The 22,080-nt window shown below is 36.1% G+C and overlaps 1 protein-coding gene across 3 annotated transcripts in view; it reads left to right on the forward strand.

Moving 5' to 3' along the window:
• The window catches only part of LOC115223966 (monocarboxylate transporter 12-like), a 129,393-nt gene that overhangs the window by 67,049 nt on the left and 40,264 nt on the right, over positions 1 to 22,080 (forward strand). For all 3 annotated transcript variants that reach the window (XM_036513026.1, XM_029794719.2, XM_036513025.1), the window contains exon 3: positions 10,541 to 10,776. In XM_036513026.1, coding sequence (XP_036368919.1) covers positions 10,541 to 10,776 — 236 coding nt within the window. The remainder of the gene's footprint in view (positions 1 to 10,540; positions 10,777 to 22,080) is intronic.

Genomic DNA, 22,080 nt, shown 5'->3' on the forward strand with positions numbered 1-22,080 from the left:
TAAGAAACCTGGCATAGCTATTTGGGATAGAGAAGAGACACTATGTACAGTAGTGGAAATTAATTGCCCAGCAAAAAGAAAATACCTACACTGAATGCTAAAGGGTTAAATACTGCTTTTTTGAAGGAACAGTTATATTGTTTAGCAGAAAATCCAAGTTTATGTAGTTCCGTGTTCAATTTGTTTCTCAGATTATTGAGAGTAGTCAACCTTCATACATTATTAATGTTGACTACATGTTCACATTCAGCTGTATATTTTTGGAAGTGTTGGTTGAATATTGGTTATGCGATGATGCTTGATTGCATGCATATTTAATCCTAACACTCACAAATTTATATCTCAAAATGCTGCACTGAAGGTGAGAAATAAGTAGATAAATATAACTTTACTTTAATCTCGAAATGGGTTTGTAGCTAATCTGAGTCATGTGGATTCATTATTTTTTCTTTTTGCCTACATAAAAAAAGTGTGTTACTGTTTGAGAGATCTTTATGGTAGCAGAAAAGGCATTTTAACTCCTATTTCTAAGTTCGGTGTGTGGCGAATCAATTACTTGACCCCTGATTATAATTATGTTTATAATTATAGAATATTTGTATATATCATCATCATCATCATCATCATCATTTAACGTCTGCTTTCCATGTTAGCATGGGTTGGACGATTTGACTGAGAACTGGCGAACCAGTTGGCTGCGCCAGGATCCAATCTGATCTGGTAGAGCTTCTACAGCTGGATGCCCTTCCTAAAATGCCAACCACTCCGAGAGTGTAGTTATATATATATATATATACACGATGGGCTTCTTTCAGTTTCTGTCTACCAAATCCACTTTGGTTAGCCTGAGACTATAGTAGAAGACACTTGCCCAAGGTGCCATGCAGTGGACTGAACCCAGAACCATGGGGTTGGGAAGTAAGCTTCTTACCACACAGCCATGCATGTGCCTATACCACACAGCCACACCTGTGCCTAAATATATATATATATATATCATCATCATCATCATTGTTTAATGTCCGCTTTCTATGCTAGCATGGGTTGGACAAATGACTGAGGGCTGGCGAACCAGATGGCTGCACCTGGCTTCAATCTTGTTCTGGCAGAGTTTCTACAGCTGGATGCCCTTCCTAACGCCAACTACTCCGAGAGTGTAGTGGGTGCTTTTACGTACCACCGGCATGGGGCCAGTCAGGCAGTACTGGCAATGACCTCACTCAAACCTTTTACACATTCCACCGGCACAGGTGCCAGTAAGGTGAAGCTGGTAACGATAACGCTCGAATGGTGTCTTTTACATGCCACCGGCACGGAGGTCAGATAGCTGCTCTGGCAATGATCACGCTTGGATGGTGCTCTTAATACCCTACTAGCACGGGGCTTGAGTGTCAGTAAGGCGATGCTGGTAATGATCACGCTCAAATAGTGCTTTTAAGTGCCACTGGCATGGAAGCCGGTTAGCCACTCTGTCAATGATCACACTCGTATGGTGCTCTTTGCACCCCGCTAGCACGGACGCCAGTCATCGAATTTGATTTTGATTTTTATTTTGATTTTGATTTTTGATTTCACTTGCCTCAACAGGTCTTCGCAAGCAGAGTTTTAGTGTCCAAGAAGGAAAAGGTACGCATAACTGGGCTGGTAACGCCTCTGGCATAGGCCACGAGATTATGGTCTCACTTGGCTGGCCGGGTCTTCTCACGCATGGCATATTTCCAAAAGTCTCGGTCACTAGTCATTTCTTTGGTGAGGCTTAAAGTTCGAAGGTTGTGCTTCACCACTTCATCCCGGGCCTTCCTGGGTCTACCTCTTCCACAGGTTCCCTTAACTGCTAGGGTGTGGCACTTTTTCACACAGCTGTCCTCATCCATTCTCGCCACATGACCATACCAGCGCAGTCGTCTCTCTTGCACACCACATCTGATGCTTCTTAAGTCCAACATTTCTCTCAAGGTACAAGGTACTTACACTCTGTCAAGTGTGCACACTGACATTACGCATTACGCATCCATCAGATCATACTGGCTTCATTCCTTGCGAGCTTATGTATGTCCTCAGCAGTCACAGCCCATGTTTCACTGCCATGTAGCATGGCTGTTCGTACACATACATCACACAGTCTACCTTTTACTCTGAGCGAGAGGCCCTTTGTCAACAGCAGAGGTAAGAGCTCTCTGAACTTTGCCCAAGCTATTCTTATTCTAGCAGCTACTGACTTGGTCACCTAGGTAACGGAAGCTATCAACTACTTCTAGTTTTCCTCCTTGGAATGTGTACATATATAAAGGACAAGTGAGTAAGTACACAGGCTTAGACACATGCACATATATAATATCATATATAGATTTTATCCTAAATTTTTAAATATTTAAACATGTTGCCAGACATAGGTCTTCCAGCAGCCACCCTATTGACACGGGGCAGTACTACCCCCTCCAGGCACTTGATGTTGTCCATGTGGGAAGATGAATGAAGGTTGACTTTGCCTTTCATCATTTCAGGGTCGATTAAATAAGTACCAGTTACGTACTGGAGTCAATATAATCGACTTAATCTGTTTGTCTGTCCTTGTTTGTCCCCTCTGTGTTTGGCCCCTTGTGGGTAATAAAGAAATAGATGTTGACTGGATATTTGGTTTTTATCATGTTTTGGGGACACAGCAAGCCAACGGATGTTGTTCACCATTTGTTTGTGTTGGAACTTCTGGCATGAATGCCAAGCAGTACAGCATTTCATTACCAAATTTCTGGCAGAGTGAATTGTGTCATAGTGCTGTTTCTCTTACAGGCAGTACCCAACTGACCCTACTATACTGTGTAGTCAACAAAGTCAAAAACAAACAATTCATGAAATTAAAAATACAAAATGGCAACAATTTACTCATTGCACTCTGTATATATATATATATGAGTATTATATTATATAAGTGTAGCATTATGATGTATAAGTTTTTATATTTTACATTTTTATATTTTTATATTTTTATATTTATATGTATATGGTTATATAATATTTTTCACAATTATAACAAATTTAATTTAATTCTCTGAAGAGGCCGTGGGGCATCCTTGTTAATGCCTCATTTATACCTGCCTTTATGGCTTATAGGTTAAATGAGGTATGACTGCCCTCACTGCCGAAACAGCTGTCAGTTTTGATTTAATTGCATATTATATTTGAAATTTTTACTTATATCTCTTTATCTTTTTACTATTACTGTATATCTCATTTTGTATAATGCTTTTACTCATATGTAATGGTGTATTAAAGTATTGATTGGGTATCATCGGATAGTTGATGTTTTATTGATTTAAGTATGTTTCTCCATTCTCTAATTTTGTAGTATATATATATATATATATATATATGTGTGTGTGTGTGTGTGTGTATCGTCATCATTATTATCATCATTATCGTCATTTGACATCCATGTTCCATGCTAGCATGGGTGTGACAGTACCACAAGAGCCACCTGGGCCGAAGCCTGCACCAGACTTCTGTGACTGTTTTAGCAAGGTTTTTACAGCTGAATGCTTTCCTAACACCAACCACTCAGCAGAATGGACTTAGTGCTTTTTATGTGGCACAAGCACAAGGAAGGTGAGTTGTGCTTTTCGTGTGGCACAAGCACAGGCTTCCACCTTTCCAACCATTAAGTCTTTTTTGAAGGGAAAGCACTTTTCAGATGATGATGAACTTATTTCCAGATGCAACCTACTGCCTTCTACAGACAAGGTCTTCACAGCTGCATAAAGCAGTGGGAGAAGTGCGTTACCTTTGGTGGTTGTTATGTAGTGAAGGACTAATAATTATGTCAAGTTTCATTTATCCTAGTCCTTGAGATGTGGATCAGGGGAAATCATTAATGAACATCACTCGTACATCAATTAAAATTCCCCTTTTATGTAGTTTTTACTTTTGTGACCCAACTATCAGGAAATAGATATAATATAATTTCTAAACTAAATGGTTACATTTCTGAAGACAAAACGTGGTATCAAAAAATTCCCAAACTAGTTATGTTTAAAAAAAAAATTTATTTACCCAAATTTTAACATCTCCTTTGAAATAGTCACTTGCACAGCAATACACTGATCCTAGCAGTCCTGCCACTTTTGGAATCCAACCTGGAAGTTGTTTTTCTGTAAATGAGTCCAGGACCTTCTGTAATTCACTCTTGATCTCGACAATGGTATTAAAACAGTGACCTTTGAGCTGCATTTTCCTTTTGGGGAAGAGATGGAAGTCCACAGGTGCTAAATCTGGGGAATAGGGCAGGTACAGAAATGATACCATGTTGTTTTTGGCAATAAACTCACAAGTGTGGAGAGCTCGGTGACAGGGCACATTGTTGTGAAGAACCCAATTCTTTGTGTTCCACACATCTGGGGTCGCTTTTGCTGAATGTCCTCCCTCAAATGCTTCAAAACATCATTGATTCTCCTCCAACGATCCTCATGCACAAGCTGATGAATTTTCTCCACATTTCCAAAGGTGATGGTCATGGCAGGTCTTCCATATCACTTATTATCTTCCAGGGATATTTTTGAAATACCTGTGTCACTTGAAACATTATGTACGACCCATTGCCTCATCACCATAAGCTTGCTGAAGCATGCTCAATGTCTCTGTAGCAGACTTCCCTAGTTTAAAGCAAAATTTCACATTAGCTCTTTGTTCCAACTTTTTGTCCGTGACAAAATTGCAGACTACAGCATACAGCTGATCACAAGAACACAAATTTCACAACTTGCAAAGTAAACACAGTGATGTCACTTGGCACACTGATTCATGAAGGTCACTGCTGGCTCTCACTGAGCATACACACATGTACTGCTATCTGTTGGCATGCTACAAAACTGGTCTGGGAACTTTTTGAAGTTCCTTATAAAGGAACTTATAAGTTTATGTCTGCCACTGGTACAACAATACAACTGCAGTTTGTCTTTCTTTTAAAGATAGACTAGGTCATGCCCAAATCTTGTCCTTGTCAAATGAAATAAGTTTAAAAGAACATTATTTATTGTTTGGAACACAACATATGTATAACCTAATCTGACTGGATAATATATTTACAATACAATCTGACAGATGTGTGTGTATATATATATATATATAACTGCTGTGTATCACATTTTCCTCTTTTGTGATTTAGTTATTTCAAATACTCTCAACCTTTTCTGTAAAATTTCTTGTGACTCAAATTACATTTTTTCTTAACTTGATAATCATATTTTTCATTTACATATAACAGTAATAAAAAGGTTGGCTGTGTGTTAAGAAGCTTGCTTCCCAACCACATGATTCCAGATTCAGTTCCACTGCATGGCACCTTGGGCAAGTGTCTTTTACTATAGCCTCATGCTGACTGAAGCCTTGTGAGTGGATTTGGTTGACAGAAACTGAAAGAAACCCATCGTGTGTGTGTGTGTGTGTGTGTATGAGTATGTATATATATCTATGCGCATGTTTTTGTGTCTGTGTTTGTCCCCCACCCCCACTGCTTTACAACCAGTGTTCATATGTTTACATCCCCATAACTTAGTGATTCAACACAAGAGACCAATAGAATAAGTACTAGGCTATAAAAAATAAGTCATGCAGTCGATTTGTTCAACTAAAACCCTTCAAGGCAGTGCTCTAGCATGGCCACAGTCTTGTAACTGAAACTAGTAAAAGAATAAAAGAATACTATATATGCCCATTATCTGTGAATTTAGAAATTATAATTATTCAAATACTGTCATTCAAAACTTTAGCAAAGAACAATTCCTTCTATTAACAGGTTTCATTCTAAGAAGGAAATAGTTATATAATACACCATGGACTCAAACAAATACTATAAATATTAATTATCTATGTATTAAGAAGTAAATTTTTTCTGATTCATTATATCACAGCTAATTCAAACTCGAAACTCCCTGAATAAACTCAATAAATTGGTTATATTTTCATGGGTATAACTTTCAGCCTTAATATATGTACCGACACAGGACAAAGTTTGATGACATGTCAGCTGCAGCTCTAAAATACATTGAATTTAATATCATATCAAAAAAGCAGATAATTCCTTCTGCTCAGTGTCACATCTGTCTTTATACTGTGAGAAATGTGTGTGTGTGTGTGTGTGTGTGTGTGTGTGTGTGTGTGAGTATGTATGACATTGTTTGCCTCTACTTTTCAAGCTAATGTTTTCCATGTGAGTATATTAAAGATTGTAATTATTTATATTCAAGGCAATAATTATAATCTTGGCTGTCACTTTATTTGTACATCATATTGGATCTTGGCTAGCATAGTTTTTCAAAATGAAAAGGAGATCCATAAGACTTTGATCAATTTTAATTTTCCAAGAAAAAATAACTTTGGCTTTCAAGTAGTCCCTTGAGGAGAGAGTATTCTCTACCAAAGTAAGTAAAAAAAAACACCAGATACAGTATTAAAGCTATTAACGAAATTGATGATGAGTATTTACAACGGTGTGATGAACCTATATACTGGCAATTAACGCCTGTCTATACGCTCTGGCTACTACTGTAAAACAGTGCATGCATGATATTCAGAAAGTAAACAAAACCGAAATAACAAAGAAAGAACCATCATGGGTTTTGAAGACAGAGAAAAAGATAACTGGTTTACGGAAGACCATTAGTCATGTAATGATGCTTATTGCATGCAAACAAGCAAATCACTATACGTCCAACCAACAGAAAGTAAAGAAGGAGGCAGAAATAATGTTTGGAGACAGCAAAAAGAGGACACACTGACAAACTGATTACCCTAAAGTATGAGTTAAAAGCTGTCAGTGTAAAACTCCGACATCAGAAGAGAATAACCGAGAAAAGAACAATAAACCAAAAGTTTAACCGCAACCAGGCAGCAGTATACAGAGACATGAGAGGAGGAGCAGTAAACATCACGGAAGCTTCTTCACGAGAAGTCATAGATTCCTTCTGGAGGAAAATCTGGAGTGAAGAGAAAGAATTTAACCAAGATGCTCTGTGGCTGGAAGAAATCTGAAATCCAAGACATACAACATTGATGGTGAAACTATTGCAACAGAGTGATCCAGAAACTCCAGGATGGAAAAGCACCTGGAAGAGACTTAATTGTTGGATATTGGTACAAGATGCTAACATTCTACCGACCATATTTTATCAATCTGTACAGCAAGCTTTCATTAGGAACAGTAGCATACAACACTGGTTAGCTTTGGCAGAGACAAAATTGATACCCAAATGCAGAACCAGCTACATAGCAAAAATCTACTGACAATTGCATGACAGAATTTAATGTATAAGATATATAAAGCATGTTTAACCCTTTAGTATTTAAACCGGCCATATCCGGCCAAAATAGCTAATCTGTTTTATGTTCAAACTGACCAGATCCAGCCTCTCACACCTACCCTACAATGTTATTCTACATTAAGTAATTACACCATCAAGATCTTGAAGATATGAGATAATGCATGATTAATTCAAATCAATGGGAATCAATAAGCATTATGTTTGATTGAATAATCTGAACACTAAAGGGTTAAACCTCTTCCTCAGGGACCATTGTGAAACTAGTAACATCATCACAGCAGAACAAGCAGCTGGGAAGACGGGAGTCTAGAGATGTACCGAGCAATTGCTAATCAACAAAACTGTGATGTCAGAGGTGTGAGAGCATAGTACAAACCTAGTTTTAATGTGGCTAGGCTACAAGAAAGTCTTTGACTTTGTTCCCTACTCATGGATGCTAGAAGCCCTAAAGTTCCAATGAGAATAGTGAAAGCCATAGCTGACCTGACTTCATCATGGGCCACCATCTTGAAATTAAACACAAAGAGTGACTGTATTATCACTGATAGAATACAATATCATAAAGGTATATTCCAAGGAGACAGCCTCTCTGTGATGTTGTTTATACTTTCTGTAAACCCCTTGTCATTCATGTAAAGGAAATCTGAAGGATATCTCACTGGTTCACAAGGAAACAGAAATACCAAAATTACACAGTTTCTTTGTGGATAACTTAAAACTTTATGCAATGAATATGCATGAGATGAAAAAGAGTCTTGACCTAGTTACAACATTCTCAAAGGATGTAGGATTGGAGTTTGGTCAGGATAAATGTTGTTATATGGTTGTGAAAAGAGGGAAAACTATAAACCAGACTAGTAACATGTCCATCAATGATTTGACTGTCTCCCCTGTATCTGACGAGGAATGTTACAGGTATCTAGGGGTGAATGAAAACATATCTTACAATGGCACCTGTAACAAAACATGTGTCACTAAAGAATATTACAACCAAATAAAGAAAATTTGGACCTCAGAACTCTGCATTCAATAAAACTGTAGCCCACAATGTGTTTGCAGTGCCAGTACGCATACCAACATTTGGCCTGCTTGATTGGATGCTTGATGAGATCTGAACCATTGATGTGAAAACCCAAAAAATACTAACAAGCACACACAATTCCCACACAAACAGTGATGTAGACTGCCCCTACCTAAAATGAAAATGAGAAAGTAGAGGCTTTGAATGTTGTATAATATCTCTTTGGCAGTGTCTTTGAACCACCAAGTGTCAAAGTGCATCCTTTGACTAAGTTTGCATACATGAAGCTGATAACATCATAAGACTTAGAAGGCAGCTCCTTGAGCAACACTCTTTGTCTGATAACCTAGAATACATGCCCAAAGAAATTGTACAACTCTACTGCAACATATCATCAAATGAAAGGTTGAGCCCATATGAGCAGGAGGCTATTCATGAATATGTTAGTAGAAAGCTACGTGATGATAGTAACATTGAGCATCAAAATAGTTTATCTTGGACTAATAGCCGGATTACTACCTCCCACTTTGAAAGATATGCATTTTCAATCCAGAAACAGGAAATATCAACCTGATGCACAAAAAGGATAGAGATGCAGGAAAAGCTGTAAAATGTGACAACCAATGCAGACTTTGTGAAGTTCACACTGAATATATCTCCCACATTATAAGCAGTTGTCCAAAAATGTCATCACGATATTATCTACCGATGAAACATGATGTTGTAGCTAGGACACAGCACAATGAAATCTGTCAGAAGGATAATCCCAGGACAAAGAAATAAGAAGCCACAATATGGTAGAAGCATAGCCAAGGAATACTGGTGGAATGTACCAGTAAAGGCCTCAATAAAATGTAAGCGCAACAGACCAGATATAATGATCTGGGCTACAGACAAGAAACTGCGCACAGTTGTGAAAATTAGCTGCCCAGTGGATGTTAATATAAAATTGAAGATCAGTGAAAAAGAGAACACCTACGCTAAACTATTGAGAAATCTGCAGTTACTCTATCCAGATTACAAGTTCAGGTTTATACCTGTAACTATTGGGGCCCTAGGATATGTAACACACTGCCTAAATACCAATCTTGAGAAATTAGGCTTCTCAAAACCAGAGAGGAGAAAGCTGATTTGATGACTACAGATCCAAGCCATCACTGGAACTGTAAAACTCTCTAAACCTTTCCAGAAGTTTATCATTTAAGTATATATGAAGACATCTAAACATACAACTATATGCACGAAAATACATACATAAATCAACCCATACAAATCTGCATATATACATACAAAAATACTCTGTTGATGTTGTTGAAATTCCAATGAAGGACCCTTGGATCTAGGTTAGAAACCAGCTCTTTATTGACAAGAAATTTTGAAATAAAACTGAATAATGACATACATACATATGTACATACATCCCTCCCTCCCTCCCTCCATCCATCCATCCATACATACATACATACATACATGCATACATACATACATGTATACAAATACATCTATGTAAATAATGATTGAAGATATATAAATAGGTAATGGGTGTATATGCATATTTCAGGAGTTATTGCTCCTTCTTCAGCACCACATCCACCCTACTAAACCATCCATGAATACATCTCTTAAATACTCGCTAAGTTTAGCAGTATTGGATAACCCAACTGTGTTGTTGAAGAAGAAGCAAGAACTCCTGAAATATGCACCCTTTACCTATTTTGATATCTTCAATTGCAATGTGTATAAATGTATTTGTATACAGAACATCATAACTTTCATTTCTGGCTCCAAATTCTTTTGAATATCTGTAGAGATAAACTTAAAATTGAAAACAACACAATGCTAACACAAAAGCAGGACATAGTGTTAACTTATAAACCCTTAATGAACTTGATAGTATATTATGGTTGTCAAATGAAATACAGTGTTCCTACCAACAGCATTAAAAATATTTTGTTTCTTATATATTATAACTTATTGTGTCTCCAGAAGATAATCTCTAACCAGTTAGTTATAATGTGAACCAGGCTATTATAGTTCTTCCAGAGACTGTTATTAGTTCAGTGGTCTTGTGAGCCCCAGAATCTATTGCTGGAGGTGTGGGGAAGAAATATGCTAATTATTTGTGAAATTTTCTCACTAATTTACCAATTCTGAGACTCCTAACCTTCTTATATTTGTCTATCTCTTATTTTCTTTTCAAAAATAGATCTGCTGAGGTTTCAGAAACAGTCCAAGCAAAGAGCATTGGGAAATTTTGCTGTTCTAGTAAGACCTGTGCTGCTTCCATTGTTTATTTGTCACTGTTCTACAATGTGTTTGTTTGCAGTGGGGTACCAATATCTTTGGGTGTCATGTACCCTGAACTCAAAGCAAGTTTCTCCAGTACAAATGCTGAAGCAGCAACTATTGTATCATTAGCAATGGGTCTCCTCACATCTGGTGGTAAGTTTCTACATTTCTTTTCTAACACTATTATAATCATTTTGGACTATTTGTACTTGCCTGCCTCAGTGTGTATTTTGTGTGTGTGTGTGGGTGTGATAGAGAAAGAAAGAGAGAGAGAGAGGGAGAGAGAGAGAGAGAGAGAGAGAGAGAGAGAGACACACACACACACACACAGGAATAGTATTAAGATGTTTGGTTTCTGATCTAGCAGTTCAAGCTTTCCCACTAGTTGTACCAATAACTCTACCTCTCCAATCTTGCCTGACTAGCAAAGAGGAACTATATTTTATTATAAGTCCTAGTTCAGGTTTATAGAGAGTCAATAGGTATGAGAATAACAAAGGCTATTCTTAGGGAAGCAATCTTTTAGCAATAGCGAGGTTTAAAATGCAGAACCATTTTGAAGGTTTTAGTTGTGTGTTCTCTGAGTTAGAAGATTGTTTGTTTATTATTTTTTTTTACACACAGTAATTGTCTATATGTACTATTGAAGGAGAGAAGAATATATTCAAAATTTCTCTTCTTAGAGGCAACCAAATTCATTCACAAGGCCTTGGTCAGTTTTGAGTTATAGTTGAAAATACTTTTGTCTTTCTAGAAACACCTCCATTTATCATCATCTTCCCTGCCCATTGTTTCCACCAGTCACTTCCTTCCTCTGCCTTCAGCCACTACTCTCTCTCTTTCTCTCTCTCCCCACTGCTTTACTCCATCTTTAACACCTCTCTTATTTGCTACCACTCCCAATGCCCTCACACATCTCCCCATAACCCACCCCACCCCATGCTACTCCTGTATATCTTACCATCACTTACTACAGTCACCTCTATCCCATCTGGAACCATTTCTCCTCACATTCTTATGAAACTGTCCTCTCTATCCCCCTGCCCTCCCACTCAGCTCAATCCTCTATCATTTCATGGCTATTTACCACAAATTCTCTTTTTCTCTAAGTCTGTCTTTCTCTCCTTTATTTTCCAGCTGAGCTATACTTGTGTCTCTTCCACAGTAGGACTCTTATCTTCATTCCTCTATTATTCTTTTTAATCTTTCATCAGCTGATACTAAGGCACTTCTCTCCTCTCAATAATACTCCCCCTCCAATATAAGGTGTCTTTGTTTTGCAATTCACTTGGTGACCCTGCAAGTGCTGGTGCCATGTAAAAACTCTGTAAAGTACACTCTGTAAAGTAGTTAATATTAGGAAGAGCATCCAACCGTAGAAACCATGCAAAACATATATATATATCATCATCATCATCATCATCGTTTAACGTCTGTTCTCCATGCTAGCATGGGTTGGACGGTTCGACCGGGGATCTGGGAAGCCAGAAGGCTGCACCAGGCTCCAGTCTTATCTGGCAATGTTTCTACAGCTGGATGCCCTTCCTAACGCCAACCACTCCGTGAGTGTAGTGGGTGCTTTTTACGTGCCACCTGCACAGGTGCCAGGCGAGGCTGGCAATGGCCACGGTCGGATTGGTGTATTTTATGTGCCACCGGCACGGAAGCCAGTCGAGGTGGCGCTGGCATCGGCCACGAGTCGGATAGTGCTTTTTACGTACCACCAGACCAGGGATCCTGGCTGGTTCAATTCGATTTCGCTTTCGCTTGCCCCAACATGTCTTCGCAAGCAAAGGGGGGTTGGCATTGGTGCCTGTCGTACGGTCGGATCGGTGTATTTTACGTGCCACCGGCACGGAAGCCAGTGGAGGCGGCACTGGCATCGGCCACGAGTCGGATAGTGCTTTTACGTACCACCAGACCAGGGATCCTGGCTGGTTCAATTCGATTTCGATTTCGCTTTCGCTTGCCCCAACATGTCTTCGCAAGCAAAGGGGGTTGGCATGGGTGCCTGTCGTCGGATGAGGTTCTATATCGACTTCGCTTACCTCAACAGGTCTTTGTGTCCAAGGGAGGAAAGGCATTCATAAGTGGGCTGGGCTCACTTGTCCTGCCTGGTCTTCTCACGTACAGCATATTTCCAGAGGTCTCGGTCGCTGGTCATTTCCTCAGTGAGGCCTAAAGTTCGAAGGTCGTGCTTCACCACCTCGTCCCAGGTTTTCCTGGGTCTACCTCTTCCACGGGCTTCCTCAACTGCTAGGGATTGGCACTTTCTCACACACCTATCTTCATCCATTCTTGCCACATGACCATACAAGCGCAATCGTCTCTCTTGCACACCACAACTGATGCTTCTTAGGTACAACATTTCTCTCAAGGTACTAATGCTCTGTCGAGTATGTACACTCACATTACACATCCATCGGAGCATACTGGCTTCATTCCTCACGAGCTTACGCATGTCCTCAGCAGTCACGGCCCATGTTTCACTGTGATGTAGCATGGCTGTTCATACACATGCATCATACAGTCTGCCTTTTACTCTGAGCGAGAGGCCTTTAGTCACCAGCAGAGGTAAGAGCTCCCTAAACTTTGCCCAGGCTATTCTTATTCTAGCAGTTACACTTTCAGTGCACCCACCCCCACTACTGACTTGGTCACCTAGATAACGGAAGCTATCAACTACTTCTAGTTTTTCCCCCTGGAAAGTGACGGAAGTTGTTTTCTGCAGATTTTCGGAGGTTAATGCTCCCGAGCATCTGCCACATACAAAAACTATCTTCCCAGTTAGCCTACCTTTGACATTGCTGCACTTCTTATGTGTCCATAGCTTACACTGGGTACATCTTATAGAGTTTCTACCTACACCTTTTCTACAGATTGAGCAGGGCCATCTTCCTGAAGACATTTGTGGATTGTCTACTTTCCTACTTATTAGTACTTTGGTTTTAGCTAGGTTGACTCTAAGGCCCCTCGATTCTAAACCCTCCTTCCACACCTGGAACTTCTCCTCCAGTTCTGATAGTGACTCAGCAATTAGAGCAAGGTCGTCAGCGTAGAGGAGCTCCCAGGGGCAACCTGTCTTGAATTCCTCCGTAATTGCCTGGAGGACTATGATAAATAGGAGGGGGCTGAGTACTGAACCCTGGTGGACCCCAACCTCTACTTTGAATTCTTCTGTGTACATGTTGCCAACCCTAACCTTACTTACGGCATCTCTGTACATGGCTTGCACAGCCCTCACCAGCCATTCATCTATCCCTAGTTTCCTCATTGACCACCAGATAAGGGATCGGGGGACCCTATCAAAGGCTTTCTCCATGTCAATGAAAGCCAGGTACAGGGGCTTATCTTTGGCTAGGTATTTCTCCTGCAGCTGCCTTACCAGGAATATAGCATCAGAATAATTACAGAATGGGATAAAGAGAGTCTGCCGAATGTCAACCCAACAGAGGGACCAGCCATCCGAGCTGAAAATTCTTTGGTAGTTAAAGCAATTAGAAGCATGAAGACAGGGAAAGCCCCAAGCCCATCAGGAATTACTGCAGAGATGCTCAAAATATCTGACATTGCTGCACTTCTTATGTGTCCATAGCTTACACTGGGTACATCTTATAGAGTTTCTACCTACACCTTTTCTACAGATTGAGCAGGGCCATCTTCCTGAAGACATTTGTGGATTGTCTACCTTCCTACTTATTATAGTCAACCAGGTGATAACCTGGTTGACTATACGGGTGACTAGGTTATAGCCGACACTGCCAGATATTTGGAGCATCTCTGCAGTAATTCCTGATGGGCCTGGGGCTTTCCCTGTCTTCATGCTTCTAATTGCTTTAACTACCAAAGAATTTTCAGCTCGGATGGCTGGTCCCTCTGTTGGGTTGACATTCGGCAGACTCTCTTTATCCCATTCATTTTCTTTATTCAGCAACCTTTCATAGTGGCATCTCCAAACCTCTCTCTTTGCATCCTCATTTAGCGCAAGTAAACCATCATCCATGCGAACACACTTCTCTCCTACCACATCACGGTTCTCTCTCACACACTGTCTTGCAACACGAAATACCTCAAGTCTTTCATCCTCACGGCTCAGTACATTGTCAAATTTTTTCTTATCCGCTTCCCCTCTGGCTAAATAAACCTGTCTCCTATATATATGTACATATATATATATATATATATATATATATATATATATAATATATATTATATATATATATATGTGTATATATATATATATATATATATATATATATATATATATATATATATATATACATATATATATATATAGATATATATATATATATATATTATATATATATATATATACAAATACATATATATATATAATATATATATACAAATACATATGTATATATATATATAATGTATATATATATATATGTTATATATATACTATATATATATATATAATATATATATATATATATATATATATATATAATATATATATTATATATATATATATATATATATAAAATATTATTCGAGACAAAACCACTATTTTGCAAAACAAACAAGGAAAGACTTAATCAATACATAAAATTTTAATAAATAGTCAAAAAAACCGCCACTACAATCGTTTCTTGTCTTGATCGACAATCTTCAGGTGGACTTCCAATAATTCAGTGTCAAATTATAATTTGACACTGAATTATTGGAAGTCCACCTGAAGATTGTCGATCAAGACAAGAAACGATTGTAGTGGCGGTTTTTTTTGACTATTTATTAAAATTTTATGTATTGATTAAGTCTTTCCTTGTTTGTTTGCAAAATAGTGGTTTTGTCTCGAATAATATTTTATAATATTTTACTATAAAATCGATTTAATCCTAAATCTGATTTTTTCCCTGTAAATTTGGATTTATTCCCTAATATTTATTATTATATATATATATATATATATATATTATATATATATATATATATATATGTATATATATATATATATATACATATATATATATATATATGTATTATATATATATATATATATATATATATATATATATATTATATATATATATATATTATATATATATATATACAAATACATATGTATATAATATATATATATATATATACATATATATATATATATTATATATATATATATATATATATATATATATTATATATATATATATATTATATACATATATATATATATATATATATATATATATATATATATATATATACACATATATATATATTGTTATATTTCGTAATGGTCATATTGCCATTTTAGCCAATAAAAACACACGCACTATATATTTGGTGTTATTTTGCTTCAGTGTTATTTATTTTTTACATTAATCTTAATCTTATTTCGGCCAGAGTTCTTTCATCACACTCCTGTGACCGCATCAGTGGTCCTTTGTTTTCTTCTTACTTATTTGTGTCTCTCCTTACTAACCGTCAGCCATTTTGTAGTGCATGTGTTTTTATTGGCTAAAATGGCAATATGACCATTCCGAAATATAACAATATCTGTTTCAACACACGACTTCACATAAAAAATCTTGCACAACAAATATTTAACGTATATATATATATATATATATATATATATATATGTATATGTATATATATATTATATATATATATATATATATATATATATATATATATTATATATATATATATATATATATATATATATTATATATATATATATATACGTTTAAATATTTGTTGTGCAAGATTTTTTATGTGAAGACGTGTGTTGAAACAGATTTTGTTATATTTCGGAATGGTCATTTTGCCTTCCCCCTTTTATTTTTTTTCAATTCAAATTATTATTATTACTAGTATTGTTGTTATACATACATACATACATACATATGTAATGATAATAATAGGTGGATGTAAACACATGAACAAAATAAGAATAAACAAAAACAACAAAAACAAAAACAAAAAACAAAATACAAATTACATGAACATATAAAATTACAAATTACATGAACATATATAAACAGAAGATACAAATATTACAGGCATCCCCCACATACATACACTAAATAAACATAAACGCACATAGAGATATAAGCATGTGCAATTGAAGACATACAATAGAAATACAAAATGGCTGACGGTTAGTAAGGAGAGACACAAATAAGTAAGAAGAAAACAAAGGACCACTGATGCGGTCACAGGAGTGTGATGAAAGAACTCTGGCCGAAATAAGATTAAGATTAATGTAAGAAATAAATAACACTGAAGAAAAATAACACTGAAGCAAAGTAACACCAAATATATAGTACATGTGTTTTTATTGGCTAAACTGGCAAAATGACCATTCCGAAATATAATATATATATATATATATGTATATATATATATATATATATATATATATATATATATATATATATATATATATATTATATATATATATATATATATATATATTAAAGTTAGATAAGCTGGTTTACGGGATTACCTTAGGTTTCATGTACATAAAAGGCTTAACTTTATGACATATCATCAGATCCCAAAACCTGTTGGCTTAAGGTCTCTCTAGCAAGTGGTCTTTCTAGAATATGGAAGATGAAAGGACCTCACTGTATGTATATATATATATATTAAGTGAAGGGAAGAAATGGAGCTGAACGAAGATTCTACAAAATTCCTTTTTATTATTTTCTACATATGTTTCAAAGGCTGCAAATTTCCAAATTTGGATTGAATAAGGAGACCATTTTGCAGCTTTCTCTTCAGGAAAAACCAGGAATTTAAATCTCCAAACAAATGCACAGCAAGCTATTCGAACAAAGCGCTCCCTAGGAGCCCATGTTAAGGCACAAAACTTCACAACATTTCGCGATTTTAGAAAACAACACGCGACCGGACTGAGTAAATTAATCTGGCGTTTGAAGAACGCGAATTCAGCATTTAGACTGGAATGGTCGATTTTATCGGTGTCTGCACCGTTTAATAGAGGCAAAAGAATCTGTAATCTCTGCAACTCTGAACTTTTTCACATTTTGTTCGCCCGAGGGCAGCTGGTTAACGCGATTTTGCAAAACTCTTTCAGATGTTCCCACTGGAGGTGGCACTCATTTCTTGCATACAATTGAAGCCTAAGATAATTAACACCTTGATGTCCTAAGAAAAGAAAAAAATTTTGGAAAAAATTTTGAAAAAAATTTTGAATTAAATTTGTAAAGGGAAATTACTTCCCTTTTAGCGTATGATCTGCTACTTATTTAGAAACAATATCAGGGATTATACTCCCCTTGTTTGACAAGTCATCTGTGTATAAACTGACCACAGACGAACACACAGACACAGGCTTTTATCAGCCGCTTGACCTACAATATCTGCAATATATTTTCCCTCTAGCTGCTTCCTAACATACTGCCACACATACACAGGCGCACACGCACATACATGTAAGTAGTTTCTCACACCCAAATAAGATAGCTTTCATTCTTAAAACAATTCGAACATTAACATTAGTTATACAGAATATATTCACTCTCTTTGGTTTTCTGGAATTCTTCCCCTACCAAATTTAACCGCAGTTTGACCTCGAATTCTTCCCCTACCAAATTTAACCGCAGTTTGACCAACGGACTTTTTCGTCAGCCTTCACCCACCCTGACGTCAACGCACATTGAGAGACAATTTTGTGCCTTACCATGGGCTCCTAGGGAGCGTTTTGTTCGAATAGCTTGCTGCGCATTTGCTTGGAGATTTAAATTCCTGGTTTTTCCTGAAGAGAAAGCTGCAAAATGGTCTCCTTATTCAATCCGAATTTGGAAATTTGCAGCCTTTGAAACATATGTAGAAAATAATAAAAAGGAATTTTGTAGAATCTTCGTTCAGCTCCATTTCTTCCCTTCACTTAATATATAAAACTTCAATTATCCGCGCTAAGGCACGGTTGCGACACCCCATGGTTGTAACCTCAACCGTATTTTTTCTGTTGTGATTTTTGCTACCCAGGTATCGGTTAAATTTTGAATAATCCGTAACAAGATAATTCATTTATCCATTTCAATAAATATATATATATATGTATGTATATATATATATATATATATATATATATATATATATATATAAAATATTATTAGAGACAAAACCACTATTTTGCAAAACAAACAAGGAAAGACTTAATCAATACATAAAATTTTAATAAATAGTCAAAAAAACCGCCACTACAATTGTTTCTTGTCTTGATCGACAATCTTCAGGTGGACTTCCATACGGACAAATAAACACATACATCCCCCAAAATGGGCGTAATCCCACTCACACCAATCATATGTATACAATTATACACACTAGAATAATACATAACTAACCCAAATATACAGAACATATTAAAAATCACCAACAAACCACCATCACAAATGAAACCTACACCCATACAATGACAAAACTCCCCCCTCCATACCCAATTTACACCCACATAGCAATCCCAATATATTCATCCATACATGGACGCACGTGCGTGAAGCACATGCACACAATAAATACGTACAACCCCCCAATACACACTCATATACATACGTATCAAGCTCGACATCCACAGCAATACGCTTACACCCACTCACACCCAGATGGGTGAATTGCACAACCAGGGAACGCACACACACACGTGTGCGTATTTTGATTGTGCAACTCGCCCATATGCATGTATGCGGGCGCGATTACATTGTTGCACATATCGAGCCCAACTAGCATGCATATGTACATGAGGGGGTACACGTACATGCCGTGCGCGTGTACCCCCTGCATTTATACCCGTGCGTGAATATACACATGGAGACTACCACACAGGTACAATTGTGTATAGTAATGGGAGCCCCATCACTACACTCAATGTATACTCTCACCCATCCGCACGGATGTGAAAGCGAATCTCCGGTGTATATGTTGAGGCTTATATGTAGCGCTGTGGAGGTGAACGTCGTTGAAATTGTGAATGAATGGGTGGAGTTGGGAATTGTAACCGGGTGGTGGGCTAGCGTTGCTTGGAATTGGGAATGGAATAGTGTAGTAGTAAGGCAGGCATCGAGAATAGATTTGGGTTACTGCAAGTTGTTTGTTAGAGCTGCTAAGATGAGCTAAAGCTCATAAATGTATATAATAATTTATTATGGTAGTTTTATTAAAGAATCCATTCATAATAAATTTTTTTTAAGTAGTGTTGGTTTGCCACGTGGATATAGTTTTTAGTTCCATTTATTCTATTTCTCCATTCAAAATTTTAAATGACGTTTACTTTCCATGGCGCGTATTCTTTTTTTACATAAGTTATATTTCTATGGTAACGTAATTTTGGTTTGATTTTTTTTAACGGCTAAGAATTTAATTTCACTTCATAATTTGAAACTGACTTGTAAGTATGTATTTTATTTCTCCTTATGTCATATTGTTATTTTTGATATTCTGGTTAATTACGATGTATTTAATGTTGTTTTTTATTGGAGTGTTTATGTATATGAGATTGTGTGTAAGTTTTTAGTTGTATAATTTATTTATCTGTATGAGTGTGGGTGTGTAAATATTGTTGTATATATCGAGTTTAGTGAGTATGTATATGCGTATATGTGAGGGAGTATATGTATCTGTTGTGTGTGTGTGTTTTGCGTGTGTGTGTGTTTGTGTGTGAATGTGTATATGGGTTTGTTATTTAGGTTTTGGGATGTATGTGTTAATTTGTCTGTGTGGGGAGGGAGTGGGTTTTTGGTGTATATTGAGGTTTATAAGTTAGTATAGGTATGTGTATAAGTCGTGGGTCTGTGGTTTACGTGTGTGTTTTTTGTGTGTGAATGTTTAGGTTAGGGGGATTGCTATATAGGTTTGTTATAGAGTTTAGCAAAGGGAGATTTTATCGTTATATGTTTTTAAGAGTTTTGGTTTATCATGGTTTTTTTAGGGAATTCGTGGTAATTGTCTATTTTCGATGTTGGTTGTTTTATTACATTGTTTCATTCATAATTTTTGAGTGGTGTTCGTTTTGCCACGTGAATATTATTTTTAATTCCATTTATTCCATTTCTCCATTCATTATTTTAAAAGATGTTCGTTTCCAGGGCGGTTATACTTTTTATACATATGTTAAGTTCCTTGTAAAGTAATTTTGTTTGGTGTATATGTTGAGGCTTATATGTACTTGTGGGTGTGTGTGAGTGGGGTGGGTGTTTGTATTTGTTATGGGTGTGTGGTTTACGTGTGTGTATTTGTGTGTGAATGTATAGGTTAAAGGGATTGCTATATAAGTATGTTATAGTGTTTAGTAAAGGGAGGTTTTATCATTTATGTTTTGTGAGTTTTAGCTTATCATGGTAGTTTTATAAAAGAATCCATTCATAATTTTTGTGTTTATTTGTCTGTGTGGGTTGAGTGGGTTTTGGAGTATATGTTGAGGTTTATATGTATGTATAGGTATGTGTAAGTGGTGTGGGTATTTGTATATGTCGTGGGTGTGTGGTTTACGTGTGTGTATTTGTGTGTGAATGTTTAGGTTAGGGGGATTGCTATATAGGTATGTTATAGAGTTTAGTAAAGGAGATTTTATCATTATATGTTTTTATGAGTTTTGGTTTATCATGGTAGGTTTGTTAAGGAATTCGTAGTAATTTGTGTCTATTTGCGATGTCTGTTGTTTTATTGCATTGTTTCATTCATAATTTTTAAGTAGTGTTCGTTTTACCAAGTGAATATAATTTTTAATTCCATTTATTCCATTTCTCCGTTCATAATTTTAAGTGATGTCCGTTTTCTAGAGCGTGAATGTGGGTTGTATGTGTGTGTGGGAGTATGAATAAGTATTGTGTTGAAGTATTTAGCTATTTTATTTATTTATAGTTGCCTAGACGTTTTTATGTGTATGTATAGGATATATATATAGGTGTGTGATTTAGTGTATGTAGTTAGATATGGTTATATATAATTAGGTATATGTGTATGGGTGTATATATAGTTTATTATTATATTATTATTATTTTTTTGTTTTGTTTTATATTTTATATTTTATATTTTATATTTAATTGTTGATAGGTTTATTTTAGTTTATATATTGTTTATATATTGATTATATATGGATTATATATAGGTTATATATGGATTATATATTTATATTTTTTCATTCATACTTTAATTATTTTAAAATTATTATTTTTATATTTTAAAATATTGATATTTTAGATTGGAAGTCCACCTGAAGATTGTCGATCAAGACAAGAAACAATTGTAGTGGCGGTTTTTTTGACTATTTATTAAAATTTTATGTATTGATTAAGTCTTTCCTTGTTTGTTTTGCAAAATAGTGGTTTTGTCTCTAATAATATTTTATAATATTTTACTATAAAATTGGATTTAATCCTAAATCTGATTTTTTCCCTGTAAATTTGGATTTATTCCCTAATATTTATTATTTATATATATATATATTTATATATATATATA

The sequence above is a fragment of the Octopus sinensis genome, linkage group LG24, assembly GCF_006345805.1.
Source record: "Octopus sinensis linkage group LG24, ASM634580v1, whole genome shotgun sequence".
Classification (NCBI taxonomy): domain Eukaryota; kingdom Metazoa; phylum Mollusca; class Cephalopoda; order Octopoda; family Octopodidae; genus Octopus; species Octopus sinensis.